This window comes from Phalaenopsis equestris, unplaced genomic scaffold (genome assembly GCF_001263595.1).
Source record: "Phalaenopsis equestris unplaced genomic scaffold, ASM126359v1 Scaffold204539, whole genome shotgun sequence".
Lineage (NCBI taxonomy): Eukaryota > Viridiplantae > Streptophyta > Magnoliopsida > Asparagales > Orchidaceae > Phalaenopsis > Phalaenopsis equestris.
The window spans coordinates 113362-131741 of NW_018224089.1; the positions used below are offsets into that span (position 1 = coordinate 113362).

Consider the following 18380-nt stretch of genomic DNA (forward strand, 5'->3'; position numbering starts at 1 on the left):
CATAATGTTATTTTCATTCCTTTGATTTGCTCTAACATGATGGTTCTCCACAAAAAGATTATTTCCAAAAGGAAAGGTTTGGTGATGTTACCTAACGTTTATTTGTTTAATTTGTGCCATCATGGTTTTGAGCCAAGTTTGCATTTTAGTATTAATTATCTCAAATGAATTTTGCACTTGCTTTGACATACCACCATGATCATTTATCCTAGCATTTAATTTATCTGCTATTCCGGTTTACATTATGTTTATGCGAGAAATATGTGCAAACGATGCAAGATGTGTGGTTGTTATATTATGAGGTTCTACATCGCACAAATCACATTAAAATAATTTTTATGGTTGGACTACAAAAAAATTTAAGAAGCAATTTAAAATCAGTTAATTTAATAGAGCCATTCTGACAAAGTAACATATTCAAGCTAGAGAATATAATCTGGGGTTTTATGTAAATGGTCAATCTCAGATGAAAAGCCTAAATAATATTATAAAACTTACAAACTAAATTTTGAATCAAAGAAATATTCTAATGGTAGATTAAGAAAATTGCAAGGCTATGATATAGGGCCAACTATTAGACTAATTACATTATTTTCATGACATTGGCAATATGTAAAGCAAACCTACCATTCATGAAGAAGATATAAGTAAAAAATAATATTACCTATTTAACCCTATCCAAATGAAAATACTTTCCATGTGCAATTGTCCCACCAACGAGTTGTCTTCTTCTCCAGGGTTTTGGTTTGAATACCAATTTGATGAGACATTGGATTTAATGTTTGCGTTTAGCTGGAGTGGTATAATAACCATAAATAACGCTATGAATGAGTTTTAAGACAATTTAGGTAGAGTATAAGTTGAATAAGGTCGGCCAGTTTTATAATTTCTTCTTGGCCAAGAGCATGCAACTAAGACAGACAAATTAAGGTTTAGCAAATTGTTCAGTTGGTGATACACATCTTAATTCCATCCTCTCCATCTCAGAGCCCATCTCATTGATCCAATGGCTTTATCTTGAAAAGTTTTTATTTCATTCTTTATTCGTTGGGAGATTTTCAGAAGCTTATAAATCTTTCTATAGAGAAATGGGAATTAGCGTAGTCACAGATACTACATCTCAAAGAAAATTGCATAATTTCTTTATATGCAAATTGGTTTAGTGACAATGTGTTTCTGGAAACAACAACAAAATCAAATACTAAAGGCAACATTACTTGCCTGAACATGAAATTTCTTTCTTGGGCATTTCATCATTGATAATAAACATTTTTCTCTAGGAACTGGAGAAGAGCCAAACTAGCTGCCCAAATATCATCATCTGATACATGTTCATCAGGGGAATGGCTGACACCACCACGACAGCGCACGAAAAGCATGCCCACCTGATTGAATAAAAACACTATAAGATTATACGTAGAAGAGCACTTGAACAAATTTATAGGGCTAGAGATTATAAATCAACCACCCTAGTTAAATGAGACATGGCCATTGCATCATGCCCTGCACCGCTCATTAGTGCAGGCACATCTTCCTGAATGCTCCATGGGGTTCCGCTCACAGTGGAACGGACTGCTAGCTGTAGCTGCAAACTCAATTCTTTATCACAGCTTGCCGCTTTAGCTTTGTGCTGAAAATTTTAACTTTAATGGCCATATTTTAATAGAAATGCAATGAAGGTTGAGAAAGAGAGGTTTCCAAACCTTGTGCTCAATTGTACAATTCACCATCCTACTATGACATTTTTCTTTAACTCTCTCAGAGAATTCAAGTACTATAGCTTCCCTGGTTGTGTCATCCATGGCACGTATATCTACAGTAAAATATACCTGAAATGTTTTTCCTTTAATGAACATTAGCATAAATTTGTTGTGTGGAAACTAACAAAAACGAAATTTAACTCTCGAGTAGGGCGTAGAAATTTGCCTGGCCAGGAATGACATTGCTTGCACTTGGCCAACAAGATATTTCACCAACTGTGCAGACCAAGGCTGCATAGGATTCTGTTGGAACCCCCGCACATTGCTCATCATATGGCAAGAAATTTTGGGGATGCTTGCAAAGCGACTCCAAAAGGACAATTAGCTCAGAAGCAGCAACCATCGGATCACGGCGCATAAACATTGGAACAGTGCCTGCATGACCTTGGGAACCTGCAACTGTAACCTGTAGAAAGACTGCTTACAGATTATTTTGTAATTTACTTTAATTCATAACTCACTCATATATAATTAAGAACCAATTTAAACTAACTCAATGTATTGTTTCGTTGTTTCCAGAAAATTATGTATTTTTTCCATATGGTTTGATTATTTCATATCATCAACAGTATATTGTCATTCAGAATTTTGGAAATCAATTAAATTTAACTTAATATATATAATTATAATTTAGAAAATAATATTTTAATTTTGAAAAGTGAAAGACCGACGGTTCTCACATATTTTGATAGTTTGAATGGTTGAGCACGATACCACAAGTAATACAGTATCCCAAAGAATAAGCATACCACTTGTTAGTAGGCTTAACAACCTAAACTAAAGAGTTTGTGACATCCGTTTGACATGCAAAACCTTTTATGTATGATTGACAAGTTCCCTTACCTAATAGTTAACTATATCTTAAATGACCGAGGTCACTTAAAAAAACTCTCAATTAAGATCAATGGTTCTATCTTGAATATTTCAAAGTTGAGGTTTTCAAGGCAGAACCCATGAAAGTCAAAAAGAACTAGCTCAAGTTGGAAAAATTTTCAGGAGAAAAGAATGAAAGGTAAGGGAGGTCACAGATCCGAGTAAAACCCCGATGACTTCTCAACCATCCTATTGTTTGGCTTTATATTTTGGAGGTGAAGTTATTTAATGTTCATTCTTGTCGATATTTATTATTTAGGGCTTACATTCACATAATTGTCTGATCGTGCAAATAGCTTATGGAGATAAGAGGATTTATGCTGTACCAAACGACAACCTCGGAATCTTAAAAGGTTAGGACTTACGCTGCACAACATGATTGTGTAGAGTCTTAAAATATGAGGGGAGAATTTATGGCGCTCTAGACAGACTAACTCGATGTCCTACGGATTTGTTGTTATTTAAACTAAGGAGATTGTTTACTTTAAAAAAAAAAAAGATTTTATTTTGTTGTCCTGTTTTGATTGCCGCCCTTCGTTCGCTTGCTTCCTCGTTCCATGTCCTGGAAAGGCTATTCCGAGCTTCTTAAAGTATACGTCATAGATTTAGGGTTTTGTGTGTATATGTAGTTGTTGGGCCAGTGGCTCGCCATAGGGTGCCTCCTAAACCAATTGTCCTACTGTCCTCTATCCTAAGGGCCCCTTCAAGTCTATAGAAGTAGCATGAATGATAAGAAGGAAACATGTTATGAAGCGCAGTAAACAATAAACAGTAACATCGCAAGCATGAACTATACGTTTATGCAGTAAAGTGGGGTAAAAAGGAAACGGTAAAATTTAAAAATTAACTAAATGTGCGTGCCTGAAATTCCTGTCGCTTTGCAAGAAGGATCAGCTTTGCATATAAAAGTAAATAGTTAGGACATATGCATGTGTAAGAAAAAAGGATAGGCAACCAGGTAGTACGTGGAAACTTGAAGAAAATCGTAAAAAGCTCGTGAAAGCTCAAGAGAAATCGTAAGAGCTCATAAAAAAAATAACTCGAAGAAAACCCGTAAGCTTTCAGACCGAAGTGGACTCAGAGCTGAGCTATGCGCTTTACAATCCAACTTTGGATGGAGGGCACCAGCCAGATAGTCTAAGGAGGGCAAATCCTTGTCGCGACTAAGGCGATTAACAGGTAGACTCTCGCAGTATCTTATCCAAATTTCTTTAATTTTTTATGCAATATTGAACATTCAAAATTAACATTTTTGCTAGGAAATACATTTTTTTTTTTTTCATTTATGTTTGAAGATCAAGCAATCCACCATTTAACCGTCTCACTCGAGCTATAGCAACCGATAAGAGAAAGTCAGGGCATCCTCCTACCAAAAGCTAGTGTATAGTAGCACACATAAGCACCTTCATCATAGCCAATAAACCCCAAAATCGTCTAAATTACGATCTTGCTTGGTGGTTCATATATAACCAAAGCTATATATGCGTGCTTATGTCTCGGACATAAGCACCTAAATCAAGCCAAGAAGCAAAAAAAGAAAATTGAAAAGAAATAAATGAAAAAAAGGAAAAAAAGACCAACCTGCCTCCGAAATCGGTGAAAAAAGAGGCAAAATAGCAGGTAGCTTGGCCTAAGGGTGCTTAAATTCTCCCAAAGCAGAGTTTTCACTTTTCCAAAACAGCAAACAAAATCCCTCAAAACATATTTTTAAGTCTCCAAAAGAACACACAAGAAAGCCTTAAAAACACGTATCGGTTACTTCAAGCCAGCCCACTGAAATGCCACAAAAGCGGTGCCCAAATCACTGAGGAAGTTGACCAAGGACAGCCCCGAAGCCCCTCCAAAAACAACACTAAAGTGGTGCACAAAACAGCAAAGGAGGCACCCTAAAGAGTGATTCATAAGGCTCAAAAACAGCAATTTAAAAGCCCCCAAAAGAAGCGTGTAATCAGCCCAAAACAGTGCCTAAAGGCTCAAAATCTGTACTTAACATTTCCTCAAAGTAGCGCTAAAACAGTCTAAAAACGGTGCTAAAAACCGTAGCCAAATAAATCAGAGACAGTCCCAAAACTCCATTCATAACAGCCATGAGGCGCTTCAAAAAAACTGTCGAATGAGCCACCATGAGAATCAAAACCACAAAACAAATAAGCTCTAAGCAGACCCAAAAACTGCAGCCATATAAACCACAAAAATAACCCCGAAAAACTGCTAACTTGTATAAAGCAACTTGCATAATTTCAGATATTGCATAAAGCCAACTCATCAAAATTTCAGAATTTCCGCAAATGAAACGGTCAAATTTCATATTTTCCATTTATTTTTCCACTTTTGTACCTCCCCAAGCAACTATATGAGCCTTTATATATGTGTTATTTTTTACAAGTTAGCCATAATTGCAGTCTGTATTGGCTTTGCATTGTCAAATGAACTGTTTATTGATAAATAAATGCTCAATGCTTCATCTTTAAACTCAAACCTTAATTGTATCCAAGTAAATATCCCATATGCTAATGAGAGCCAAATACAAGAAGAATTGAAGAATATAGAATAAGCTCAAAACAAAACTCTTATGTAACGAATAATATAAAGCCCTTAGGCACATCTAGCAAAAGGATAGTGATGCAGGTGCTCGATTAAATACTCAACCATATCAAAGCATTTTATACATAAAATTGCAAGATAAGAGTGTATGCTTGATACAAAGGGAACCATCTACTCCTCATTCCAGCAAACAAAGAGTAAATCCAACAATGATAAAGAATGAATCCAATAATTCAAAGCAAGCTTAACCGCAGACTCCAATCTTCAGCAAATGAAATTTTATTCAGCAATTAAAACCCAATCTCAAGCAAGAATCCAACAACTGAAAGAGCAGTGGACTCCAACTTCAGCTCCCAAACACATAAATATCCAAGATATATAGATATGCTGCAGATATAAATAAACATCTTACATATATTTTTTTTTTCATAACTTCCAAAAACCTATATTTTAAAGTGCCCCACAAGCAAGCCTCATAGTCTGCCTTTAAGCCCTCGACAACCTTCGATATCAATTACTACAGCAACCTAAATTTATATATATTCATATATATAAATACATATGCATTAGATGGTGAGTATACAAGTATATTTGTATAGATGTTAGAAACGTAAATATATATAAGAATTGGGTGGTAGATACGTAAATAGATATTAGAACTGGATTGAAATTGTAAATATAAAAGCCTATGTTTTATATTTAGTTATATATAAATTGGGTGGTATGTATGTAAATGCTGTAAGTTAGGTGTTCTAAATGTAAACATTTCAGAATTGGGTGACATGTATGTAAAAATTAAAGTTTGTACAAAGGAATTAAGTGGTATGTATATATTATGTAAATCTTGCATAGAATTAATTAAGAAAGAAACGATAAAACAAAAATAACATATTTGCTAAAGTATATCTTACTCATAAAAAAGGGTTCAAAATGAATGGGATAAAGCTATTAACAGATGATGACAAATTGCTCAAATGTCGCTTGGATTGGTTAAGAGCACAACATCATATTCCAAGAAACGGAAAATAATCAGTAAAAGAAATATCTCTCCTCAAAATACCACCAAAGGAAACCATAGGCTACCAGAGAAAACAAACCAAATCACATAGTATCCTTGGATATCGCAAAGAGCAGCAGGGGACACCCAAAAGTATAAAAAGACCCAAGGCATATCCAACAACACAATAAAAATAGGCGCGTCACATTAAAAGTCATTTCCTGACAACTCATAATGGTGAGAAAAGGATACACAAGCGCCCAGAAAGGGCTGTAAATGGCAGCCGTGGAAAAAAAAAACAAAAAAAAAAATCTCAAAGGAATGTAATTACTATCCTTAGCAACTAAAGCGTGAACCATGAGCCACCAACAAAAGGGGTCGAAATAATCCAAAGGGAAACCAAGAAAAATAAAAAAAAAATCACCAGCTCGACTCAATCAGGTAAAGAATAACAATTTTGGGCTTTAAAAATCATAACAATTTGATCAACAACAAATACGCATATAAAGATAAACCATAAAAAAACTTCTTTCCAAGCATAAAAATAACACAGGCTAAACTTTATTGCCTTGATCCTATATTAATCATTCAAGGAAATTATTGCCCTCCAATCATGAGATGAGACGTTTTAGAGAAAGAGTTTGAATACTTCCAACGAATGCCACATGCCAAATAAATCTGAGCTGCTCGAGCACAATCCCAACATATTACGGTTCATAGATATTGGAAGAAATTATGGGTTTAACAGCTCAAAACAGACTTTCAATAAGACGTCAATATCTCCTACAATCTTGATTAGAGAAAAACCAATATTCCAAAATAGAAAGAGGGCTAATTCTCTTGGATTTCATAGACAGATAAAGTTGTAAAAGGAGGAAGAGGAAGAATTCTTACACCCTGGTGTGGAAACGCAATGCTCTTGAATCCAACAGGCCAAGGAACAGGAAAGAGCACAAACCAGTAGAGATCCAACCAACCCCATATCCTCCCTCAAAGGGGGGTTTATATAGCCAAAAAGAGGGAGGAAACTTGCCATGGCTTACCGGTGGTGAACGCAGCACAAAGAATGTCCAGAAAATTGTAGCAAGGGAGACAAGGGGGAAACTTCTAGGAGGAGACCGAAGGTTTCGGGAAGGAGAGGCTCCTATCGTACTCTTATTTCGGGGAACAAGCTCACGTGGTCAACCTTACCCGTGTTGGGAACTCATAGCCTATCAAAGGAAAGATGGAGCAGGCGTCGGCTTCAGGATCAAAGTCTTCTGGCTGAAGCTATCGAATGAGGACAAGAGAATCAACTTTTGGTCACGTGAAGCGGAAGCTTCGGGAGAGCCAAGGCCGTCGCGTGGGAGAGGGTTTGAGCATTGAGTTCGATCGTGGAAGATGCCGATGAGATGGTTCGGGCCGAAGGGGAAAGGGCGTACGTGAGCTAGAGATTTAGGAAAAACAGTTTTCTTCTTATATATATATAGATATAATAATTTTATAATATTTAATACATAAAATCCCCCGCATTACGCATTTTTCGCTCGTGCACGAAACTATATCGAAGTCGATCTCCTTCCTAGCTAAAATCGACGTCCTGAATGCATTGGAGCAGTCTGTTTCACCATTCGGGTCGTCCGGATAAGCTTGTCGACGATCGGACTGAAAACACGTCAAATTCAATTTTCTTAAACTTTTAGTTCAAGATTGATCGTTTCGACAATTGATTCAAGTTTGATCAATTGTGGAGCCCTTCTACAGGTGCGGATGATGTGAATTTTGGTATTCATGTGCATTGACGTGTAAATTGTGAAATTCATGTATCGTGAGTGCGCGCGGAAGTCAGGGTTCCCTGAGGCTTTAGATCCTATGGTTACTCGACTGGAGTTTCAATACATTGATTTTAATTGACTCAACCAAAAGTCAAGTATTTGAAACCACCCATATAAAACTGCAAAAAAGTTAAAAAGTAACTCAAATTTCTAGTTGGTGCGGGTTCCAGCACTAGTCCTCTAAGAGAGTCCAACAGAAAGTCCTAAGGTTAGATCATAGGCTCTATGCAGAGGAAGAGACCCCGTCAGAAATGAGTTCAACAAATGGACTCTCAATAAGTGTGGTGGGCTGCACAAGCACGCCACGCCAATTGGCGTTTACCGAAGTGATCAACAAAACCCCCAAAAGAATGTATAAATATTAATATCAAAAGCTGAATTTGAATTGAAGTGAAGTTGAGCTCCTGCTGGGGATTGACAGGTGTTTTTTTTAAATTTGTTACTATGAATTTAAACTTTCATGTTTAAATGTCAATTTAGTTTGTTTCGTTTCACCATTTATTTTTCTGTTTTGATTTTTTAGGATAATTTAAGGGGATCGATTCATAGGTTTATGAATAATCCCGAGGGGAATAATTTATAGGTTTAGCAAAAATCTAGGAGACAAATTTATGGGTTTATGAATAATCCCGGGGGAATAATTTATGGGTTTAGGGAAAATATCTGTCACAATAAGAAAGAAAGCACTGTGACTCACATCTAAGCTGAGAGGTAACGAGGAAAATATCTGTTACATTGGGGAGAAAAATGTTATAACTCACATCCAACCCAAAGGGTAGCGGGAAAATATATCTGTTACGTTAGAACGGAAAGCGCTGAGGCTCACATCCAACCTGAGAGATGACAAGGAAAATATCTGCTACATTGGGGAGTAAAACACTGAGACTCACATCCAACCCAAAAGGCAGTGGGAAAATATATATATCATGCTAGGAAAGAAAGCACTGGGGCTCACATCCAACTTAAAAGGTGATGAGGAAAATACCTGCTACATTAAAGAGGAAAGCATTGAGACTCACATTCAACTCAATGGGTAGTGGGAAATTATATCTGTCACACTAGAAAGGAAAGCACTGAGGCTCACATCCAACCCAAGAGATGAGGAAAATATATCTGACATGTTAGAAAGGAAAGCACTAGGGCTCACACCCAACCAGAGAGGTCATGAAGAAAATTAATCTGTCATGCTAGGAAGGAAAGCACTGGGGCTCACATCAGACCTGAGAGGTGACGAGAAAAATATATCTGTCAAGCTAGGAAGGAATGCGTTGGGGCTTACATCCGACCTGAGAGGGGACGGAGAAAATATATCTGTCACGCTAGAATGGAAAGCGCTGGGGCTTACATCCAACCTGAGAGGTGACGAGAAAAATATATCTGCCACGTTAATAAGAAAAGCACTATGGCTCACATCCAACCTGAGAGGTGACGGAAAAATATATTTGTCATGCTAGGAAGGAAAGCATTGGGGCTCACATCCAACCTGAGTGGTGATAGGGAAAATACATCTGTCACGCTAGGAAGAGAAGCACTGGGGATCACATTCGATCTGAGAGATGACGAGGAAAATATATTTGTCACGCTAGAAAGGAAAACACTAGGGCTCACATCCGGTAAGGAAAACACTAGGGCTCACATTCAACCGAGGTGACGAGGAAAATATATCTATCACGCTAGGAAGAAAAGCACTGAGGTTCACATCTGACCTGATAGATGATGGGGAAAATATATTTATTATGTTAGGAAGAAAAGCATTGAGACTCACATCCAATCTGAGAGGTGATGAAGAAAATGCATCTGTCACGCTAAGAAGGAAAGCACTGGGGCTCACATTCGACCTGAGAGGTGATGAGGAAAATACATCTGTCATGCTAGGAAGGAAAGCATTGGGGCTTTGTCGGTCGCCAAATTGGAAGTTTTTGGTTGCTGGAATGGATATCCCAACGTCCGGTTTAATTTAATTTATATATATAATTTGGGAAAAAACAATATTTTAAATTTTGAAAATATAATAAGAGACCGATATCATAACTTCAGTTGTTTAAATAAACGAGTTTAATATCGCAAGCAATGCATTCATCCCGAAGGGTAGACACATTACTTACTGGTAAAACTCGATTAAATAAACTAAAGAAGTTATCTCATCCTTTTAAGTTTGCAAAAATCCATTTTTTTTTATGATAACCAACAAGTTTATTTAATACGAAAAATAAAATAAGGTTTATATTATGTTGGGTTCTTAAAAGTTTCCTATAAAGGCAAGCCCTTATAGTTAATTACATCTTAGATAATCGAAATTACCTAAGAAAACTCTCTATAAAAATCAAGAGATATTGTCTTCAAGAAGTTCAAAGGATGGGACTTTTCAAAGAGATTGGACAAAGAGGTGTGAAAATAGAATGACTCAAATTTGGAATATTTATAATGAAAGTCAAAGGAAGAAGAACTAAAGAATGCCACAGATCCTGAGGAAAACCTCGGTGGCTTCCCAAATTATCATATAGTTTGGTTTCAATTTAGAGGATAAATATTTAAATATTTCATCCTGCCAATTTTATTAATTAAAGCTTACATTCGTGAAGCTTACATTAATTAAAGCTTACATTCGTGTGAAATGATCACACAAATAGCCTAGAAGAACTGAAGATTTAAGCTTACATTCGTGTGAAACGATCACACAAATACCCTCGAAGAACTGAAGATTTAAGCTGTGACGAACGACAAGCTCGGAATCCTAAAACGAGTTAAGACTTGTATTGTATAGCAGGGTTATACAAAAGTCTAAAGATAAGTTGAGGATTTATATCGCACTAAGCAGACAATCTCGAAATACTATGACTTGTTATTTAATTCTAAGAAATAGTTTAGCTAGTGTAGACAAGTTTTACTGTTGAAGATGACCGTGCTGCTCACAATGTTAGCTCCAAGCTCCTTTTCGTAGCGAGTTTTAAGTTTTCTAAAACGTCAAGTCCTGATGTCAAATCAAATTTTTCTTAAGGTTATGGTTATTTAAATATCATGGGGGATGGTAAAGTTGATTAGAGAGACACTGGTTAGAATCACACGGTCCTCTCGTTCCGGTATCACTATTTTCTTTTGAATTTACTTAGCTTAAAAAGTATACAATTTTGCAGATATTTAAATAAATTGCAAGAGTAGATGATAATGTATCTAACGGACTCTAAACTATGACTTATTGAGTCCCAAAAGATCTTAATGGATGATTTTAGAACAACATATAGCAAGTTCACTTTATCGTTCAAAATTTCCAAGAGATTTCAAAGTGTTCAGGGAGTGATCCTAGATTGTTTTGAAGATCTCTTGAAGCAATTAAGTTCATTTTGAACTTATCATATTGTCCTATTAATCATCCCAGGTCAAATTAAAAGTACCCATTACTCGATGAATCTTTGACATTTTAACCATCTTGAGGACAGGGTATTCAATGGATCTGTTGATATTTCACTTAAAAGTTATGTAGGTGAATGCCCCTAAGGTAAGTTTCAGTCATTAAGGATTGTTGTACCCACCACTAAAGCTGGGCTTGGTAGTGTTAATCATCAATCATATTATCCATCTAAATCTCATCAAATAAGTTTTGAAATCAAGCCTAGATTACTACCAAGTCCCTTAAGAAATCTAATTGGAGAAAGATTAGCAAATGTTAGGATTTTAACTTAGGTGACGTGGATTCTGATTAAAAGAAGTCAGATCATCATTAATTGTGACTTGGATTAATTTGCTTCCAAGCTATGGTGAGCAATACTTAGCCATAACAAATTGAAATACCACAGATAGTATTTAATTAATTAAAAATTGAAGAGTAAGCAAATAATTTTTATTTTTGGTCCACATTATTCTCCTTTGTTCACTGAGCAAGAGAATATTTTCAATTTATTTGTATGATTTTTTTTATGGAAAAATATGATTTTTAAAAGTTCTGGTGCATAAATAATTCATAAAAAGGCTAATTTTCTATTTATCCAAGTCATCTGCCACATCATCGTCGTCCTCTCCGAAGCGCCATGCGTTGCGCTCTGGTTCCGCACCGCCATCTGACTCGACAGTCATGCGTCCTGCTGTTCACGGTTCATTTCTCGTCCGATTTGATCTCATTCGTCCATCTGATACAAGCGCAATCGAACGGTCCTCCGTCATAGTCCCCAATGAACCAAACCCGTGAGCCATTAAACTTCTAGACCTAAGATCTCGCTCGATACTCAACCAAATCACATGGGGTTTGTTCCTCCTCCTTCATCGAGACAAACACATCCATATAGTTACAATACTATGGAATTAAACTTCATTTCACATTTGGTTAATGGCCTGGACCTTAACCAAATCACATAGGGTTAATGGCCTGGACCTTTGTCTGAGAGGGGAGGCCTCGATCAGATGCTTGTGGAATCTTCATTGGAGTCCAACGAACTTCCTAGATGTATTGGTTTTCTCTGGTGTAAGCTCCAAGTAAAAGTTCAATGAAATGGGATGCGGTCTTGGTCTAGGAGTGGTTTGGGGTGCTCAACAGAGGGTAATTTCAGTAGAAATCTTCCTCTCTTGCTCTGGGGAAGCTCAAGAGCAGTTCAATTTGGAGTTTAGGGGAGTAGGGGAGTTTTGAGGATGAGTTTTGAGGATGGCTAAAATTTGTCCTGATTTTGAGCTCAAAAATTGGGCTCATGTGGTGGGGGAAATGGACAGGAGATGGTTGTAATGAGCTCAGGGAGGCTTGGAGGAGCTCTGGAAGCAATTTGACAAAGTTTCCCCAAGAAATTCGGTTCTCCTTCTCTTTTGGCCATAGAAGGGGGGTTTAAATAGAATGGCTTAGGGTGGCTATCAGAACTTCAAATTGGGTGCAATGTGGAGCTGAGGTGGAGGGCTTCAAAGTGCTAAAGGCCAATCAGAGCTAGGCAGCTTGGATGGGTGCTTTGGGTTTTGATTTAAGGGGGGTGGCTCTCGGTTTTAGGGTTTTCCGGCCACTAGGCCGGCTGTCAGGGCAGAGGAGGTGGTCAGGCGGCCAGGTGGCCAGTGGGACGGTTAATGATGATTAACCCCTAATGGTATGGCATGATGACAAGGATATTTGAGTTAGGCCAAAAATGGGGTGAAATCCCCTAAATCAAGGGACCATTGGTCCATAGCTCAAATAGGTTAGGCTAGGTGGGTCTAGTCTAGTCACTAGGGTCCAGAAGGTGGTTGTAGAGGCTTTGGTTTGGTCAATTTGGCTTGGCTTGGTCAACTTTGGTGCATGAGTTCAATTTGGGTCAAATTGGCTTGAAGTTGGGTTTGGGTTGGGCTAGCCATGACATTGGACTCAATTGATTGAGCAACTTGGTGTAGATGATTGTCACAAAGAGTTTAGAAAAGATTTGGAGTGATTTTGAATTGATTTGGAGGTTCAATTTGGAGGATTTTGGCTTATGGCTAATTTTTGGGATGTTGGGTTAGACTTGGGCTTGAGTTGGGCTAGAGTTTGACTAAAGCCCAATTGATGGTTCAAATTGGTCCCCAAGATTGTCATGAAGAGTTTTGGATACAAATTGAGTGGAAATTTTGAGATTATGGGGTTTAATTTGGTTCAATTTGGGGACATGGTCAATTTGGGGCAAAATTTGAGGTTTTGGTCCAATCTTGAGTGAAATTGAGGCTTGAACAAGGCCAATTGAATGTTCAATTTGATATGTGGAAATGTTTTGAAGGGTTTGTGATGCAAAATTGGGGCAATTCAATAGATTTGGGGTTCACTTGAGTGAGATTTTAATTTTGGCTCAAATTGGGGCTTTTTGATTTGGGTCAATTGGACTTAGATTTGGTTTAAATCAAGCTTGGATATGATGAATTTCAATTTGGAATTGAAATTGGGGGAAATTGGGATCAAATTGGTGGATATTGGGGGTGAATTGGGGTAGTTGGGCCTTTAAAGGCATTTTGGTGCTTTTGGTCAAACTTGGTCAAATTGATCAAATTGAGCTCAATGAAGTGGTTCAAATTAGTTTTGGAAACATTTGAAGTGATTTTGGAGATTTTGGCACAATTTGGGTCATCAAGAATATTTTGGTAATTTTGGTCAAATGAGAGGTATTTTGGTAATTTTAGAAATTTTAAGATGTTTTGGGCAATTTGGGAAGTTTGAAATGGTTTGATATGATTTTGGACAAATTTGGGTATTTTGGGTAATTTTGAGAATTTTGGAGTTTCAATGGTAGTTTGATAATTTGGGTAGATTTAGAGGCAAAAGGCTAAATTTGGTATTCTGGTGAAATTGGGGTGTCAATCACCCTACTTGAGTCATGGACCAATAGAATCCTCTACTTTGGGTCCTCCATGTACTGGTCTTAACTAAACCCTAGCCTAGGGCTAGTCGGTCTTGGAGACCATCTACATGAGTCTCCTAAAGGGTCAAAGGATCAAAATCAGGTAGGCTTGGGCTTTAAGGTAGTGAGTGGAAGTGTAATGTGCAAGATTGTGAGTGAGAGCAACCAAGACCACAACACAAAAGGGTTGACCATAAGACCAAGTAGTCTTATGGGGACTCATCTTGAGCTCACCCATATTAACCACACCTACTAAGTGCTAGAGATTAGGAACAATATGTGAAACTTCAAGTTGAGCAAAGAAGATTTTGAAATTTCTAATGGTGAGGGTTCTTTGTCCTTTAGGAATCATAAACAGAAAAATCCTATGGCCAGCCCTAGGCTACTAAAAAGGAAAAACTATACCTCAACTAAAAGTGAGGTCAATAAAAGGACTCCCAATAGGTGGGGTGTGTCGGGCGAGCTCACCACACGTATCGGCGTTGACTGACGAGATCAACAAAACCAACACAATCTTTTATGTCAAAAAACTTAGAACGAAGTACAAAATTGAGTTACAGTTGTTTCCGCTGGGGAATTGGCAAGTGAACACTCGATTAAAATTGAAGATTTGAAACCTCGCTGGGGATTAGAAGAAATTCAGAAAATGACTACGACGGTCACAATGGAGATTCAATTTCTATTTGATTGTTAGAAAACTTTGATTTTTATTGCAATAGTTTCGGAAGATGGGAATCATAATTTAGGTATTATCCCCGAAAAGAGGATCGAAATTTAGGTACCGACCATGAAAAGTGAGAAAATAGATCTTAGGTACTGACCTCGAGATGAGAATTAATATTTAGGTATTAACCCCAGAAAGAGAATCAGATGTCTTACTCCATTTAAGGTGGTCTTAAACCAATCTCGGACGATGAGAATAGGATGTCTTACTCCATTCAAGGTGTTCTTAAACTTATTTAGAAGAAATTATGTAGAGAATCAGATATCTTACTCCATCTAAGATGGTCTTAGACTGATCTCTCAGAATGAGAATAGGATGTCTTATTCCATTTAAGGTTGCCTTAAACCTATCTCGAAGAAATTGGGTAGAGAATCAGATGCCTTACTCTGTTTAAGGTGGTCTTAAACCTATTTCCAAATATTTGGGTAGAGAATCAGTTGTCTTACTCCATTTATGGTGATCTTAAACCTATCTCAAAGATTTTGGTAGAGAATTGGATGCTTACTCCACTAAAGATGGTCTTAAACCGATCTCGAAGAATGAGAATAAAATGTCTTACTCCATTTAAGGTGATTTTAAACCTATCTCCGAAGATTTGAGTAGAGAATTAGATGTTTTACTCCATTTAAGGTGGTCTTATATCTATCTTCAAAGATTTGGGTCACATTATGAAGGAAAGCTCGATGACTCACATCCAGCCTAAGAGGTGGCAGAAGGACCAGATTGAGAAGGAAAGCTCGATGGCTCAGGTTTCTCCTATATCTGCAATGGTCTGTTAAGGCCGCTTCACCTATATCTACAATGGTCGTTTCCTCTTATCAACCGTTATTATTGACCCAGGTTTCTCTTCAAATACATTCACCGAATTTCACTTTTCAATTTTCATCTTTGATAATTGTAATTGTTCTTGAATCGTGGCTATAGCAATCATAGGCTCTTCTATCTTCTTCTCCGCGCAGACCATGCTGTTGAATGGCCATTTGCAATTCATCTACGGTGTTCTCCTCGATGGGAAATAGAGCATCGCATGAAGATGATGTGGCCCTAACTTCAACAACATTGATTTCCGCTAACTCCTCAACCATGTAATCTGTCGGGTTGTAATCATCATCATCGACATTGTTCCTTTGTTCTTTGGCTAACTGCACAACATCGACTCTAAGTCTTTACAGAGCAGCCTCAATCGACTCTGCCTTAACTGTTTTGAGAACAATTAGAGGATCCTGCTGCGCAACTCTTCCTAGGTCAACCTCTGTCGTAGCTTTAGTAGCAGCTGTCAAAATGCCTGACTCACAATTCTTTTTAGAAGAATGACCCCCCGAAGCTCCCGTAGTATCGATCCGACAACCCTAAGTCTCTGCTACTTCCTTTTTGATGCCAACGCTTTGAGGCGGGATATCCCGTTGGTGACATTGGCTTGTTGGACAGAAGTGTGGTCCCTGGTCTGCTGACCAGATACGTCGTCAAGAAATTTCTTATCGTTATCTAAGGTCGGAGTCTTACTGTTTGTGGTGACAAAAGGGGTGGCAGTCCTCGGGCTCCGCATCACAACTTGCATTGAAACGGTTCAGACCCGATTTAAAGTTTCTTTTGGCGACTTGGACCAAGTTGTACTTCATTCATCCTCGAGTGCATGGCGGTCAGTTGGAACCATTGGATCAGCCAAAATCATATTAATGGAACCTCTTTCAGGTTCTTTAAATATTCATTCGGGATCGTTAAGCTTCCACTCTTGAAGCTCTTCTCAAGTCAGTCCTTGAAGACGTAACAGTTCTCTATGGTGTGGCCGATTAATCTATGATACAAGCAATATGTTACATGATCCTTTTTATCTACTTCGCTCAGTCTCCTGGGTTCGGGCAATTTGAATTCAGAATTCTTGATTAGATCGCGAAACATATTCCCACCACCTCTTTATTGAAGGAGTACACCTTACTTAGTCGTTTCTTGATGATCGAATGCTAACTGTGTTGTTGATCGTGTTGTTGGTAATCCAGCCGCGGGCGCTAACGAGTTTGTCGAGGCCATCCAGCTTGTATTTGCAACAGCCGCTTGCTTTTGCCAACTACTGCCACTATTTCAAGCTCTTTCTCAATTGTATTCACTGGTTTTGGTTTCTGGATCTTCTCTAGAAATCCGAGTTGATTTGTCTCTTCCTGAAGATTTCGAGCTTTACTAAGTAGTTTTTTGAATGTTTTGATTGTAAATCTTTTGAGAAGGAATTCAACTGGCCATAGCGACAGTCATCTCTTCCATTCTCCTTACCATGTGGTCAACCTATTCATCCTTATATTGGATGATCCGTTGGAATGCTTCAGATGCATTTTCCTCAACCGGTGGTCGGTCTTCTCGTAAAGATGACGATGCTCTGATCTCAACAACGTGAACTCTGCAAAATTCTCTTCCATATTGCTTGTCAAATCTTCCTCATCATCAGGTTTATTTCCTATTTATTTAGATAATTGTTTAATATCCACCCTCAATTTCTCCAAAGTTGCCTCAATTGACATCCTTTAACAATCGCAAGGTCAATTGAGGGTGACTGGTGGATGACCTTTTCTAAGGAAGGCTCTGAAACAACAAAAACTTCTTCAGGCTTGGAAGCTTCCCTGATTTCCTCAGCTTTGGTGCCCTCTGCAGGTATCGGTCCAGTGGCTTTAGGTTGCCACAGCATATTTTTTGACAATGATACCCTAGGTCGAGTGGCCCATTATCAGTATCAACACGAAGGTGAGTGGTGGTCCCCTAACACACGGACCGCATACGTCAGTGGGCAACTTCTTTCCTTCTCTTGGCACCTTTGCCGAAGAACGGACTTTCTCTCGTGTAACTGGGAGAGCTATCCTCGGTCCAAGACGGGACTTGACTGGTACTCGTCCGATGAGCCTCGAGGAAGTAGTGACAGCAATGGCAGGAGTGACAGAAGTGGGCGGGCGTACTCCCAAACATTACTTGACGGGAATCATGGGTAGTAGTAGAACACTGGAGAAAGGAACGACTGGGGTGTGACAATCATACGGTTGAAGCTTATGGCAGTTTTGCAGGGGTAAAACTTCCTTCTTTCTAGTAACCTTCTTGATAGTTCACGTGTCAGATTCATCTTTTTTCAAAATCTGAGCATTCATCTGGTCTGGCACGACACAGCCCATCCTCTTCAAACTTTCAGTAACAGAACAATTTTCCTTCCTTGCTAGTCGCTCGAACACAGCCCGTACTCGGGCTAGCTGTGTAGCGCTCACCTTCCTCCTTTGACCCTCATAGTGAAAGGGCTAGGGCGGTGTAGCGTCAATCCTGGAGACATCTTCTTCGCCGAGGACGGCGGACAAAGGATGAAACCTACCCCCCCCCCCCCCCACA

At 38.3% G+C, this 18380-nt stretch overlaps 1 protein-coding gene across 3 annotated transcripts in view; it reads right to left on the reverse strand.

Moving 5' to 3' along the window:
- Nucleotides 1-1095: 1095 nt before the first annotated feature.
- The window catches only part of LOC110036272 (allantoate deiminase 2), a 38135-nt gene continuing 20850 nt past the window's right edge, over nucleotides 1096-18380 (reverse strand). For 2 of the 3 annotated variants that reach the window (XM_020740679.1, XM_020740677.1), the window contains exons 9-12: nucleotides 1927-2166; nucleotides 1704-1829; nucleotides 1466-1630; nucleotides 1096-1385 (exon numbers count right to left, since the gene is read on the reverse strand). In XM_020740679.1, coding sequence (XP_020596338.1) covers nucleotides 1254-1385; nucleotides 1466-1630; nucleotides 1704-1829; nucleotides 1927-2166 — 663 coding nt within the window. In that variant the 3' untranslated portion in view covers nucleotides 1096-1253. The remainder of the gene's footprint in view (nucleotides 1386-1465; nucleotides 1631-1703; nucleotides 1830-1926; nucleotides 2167-18380) is intronic. The other variant, XM_020740678.1, reaches the window with a different exon arrangement.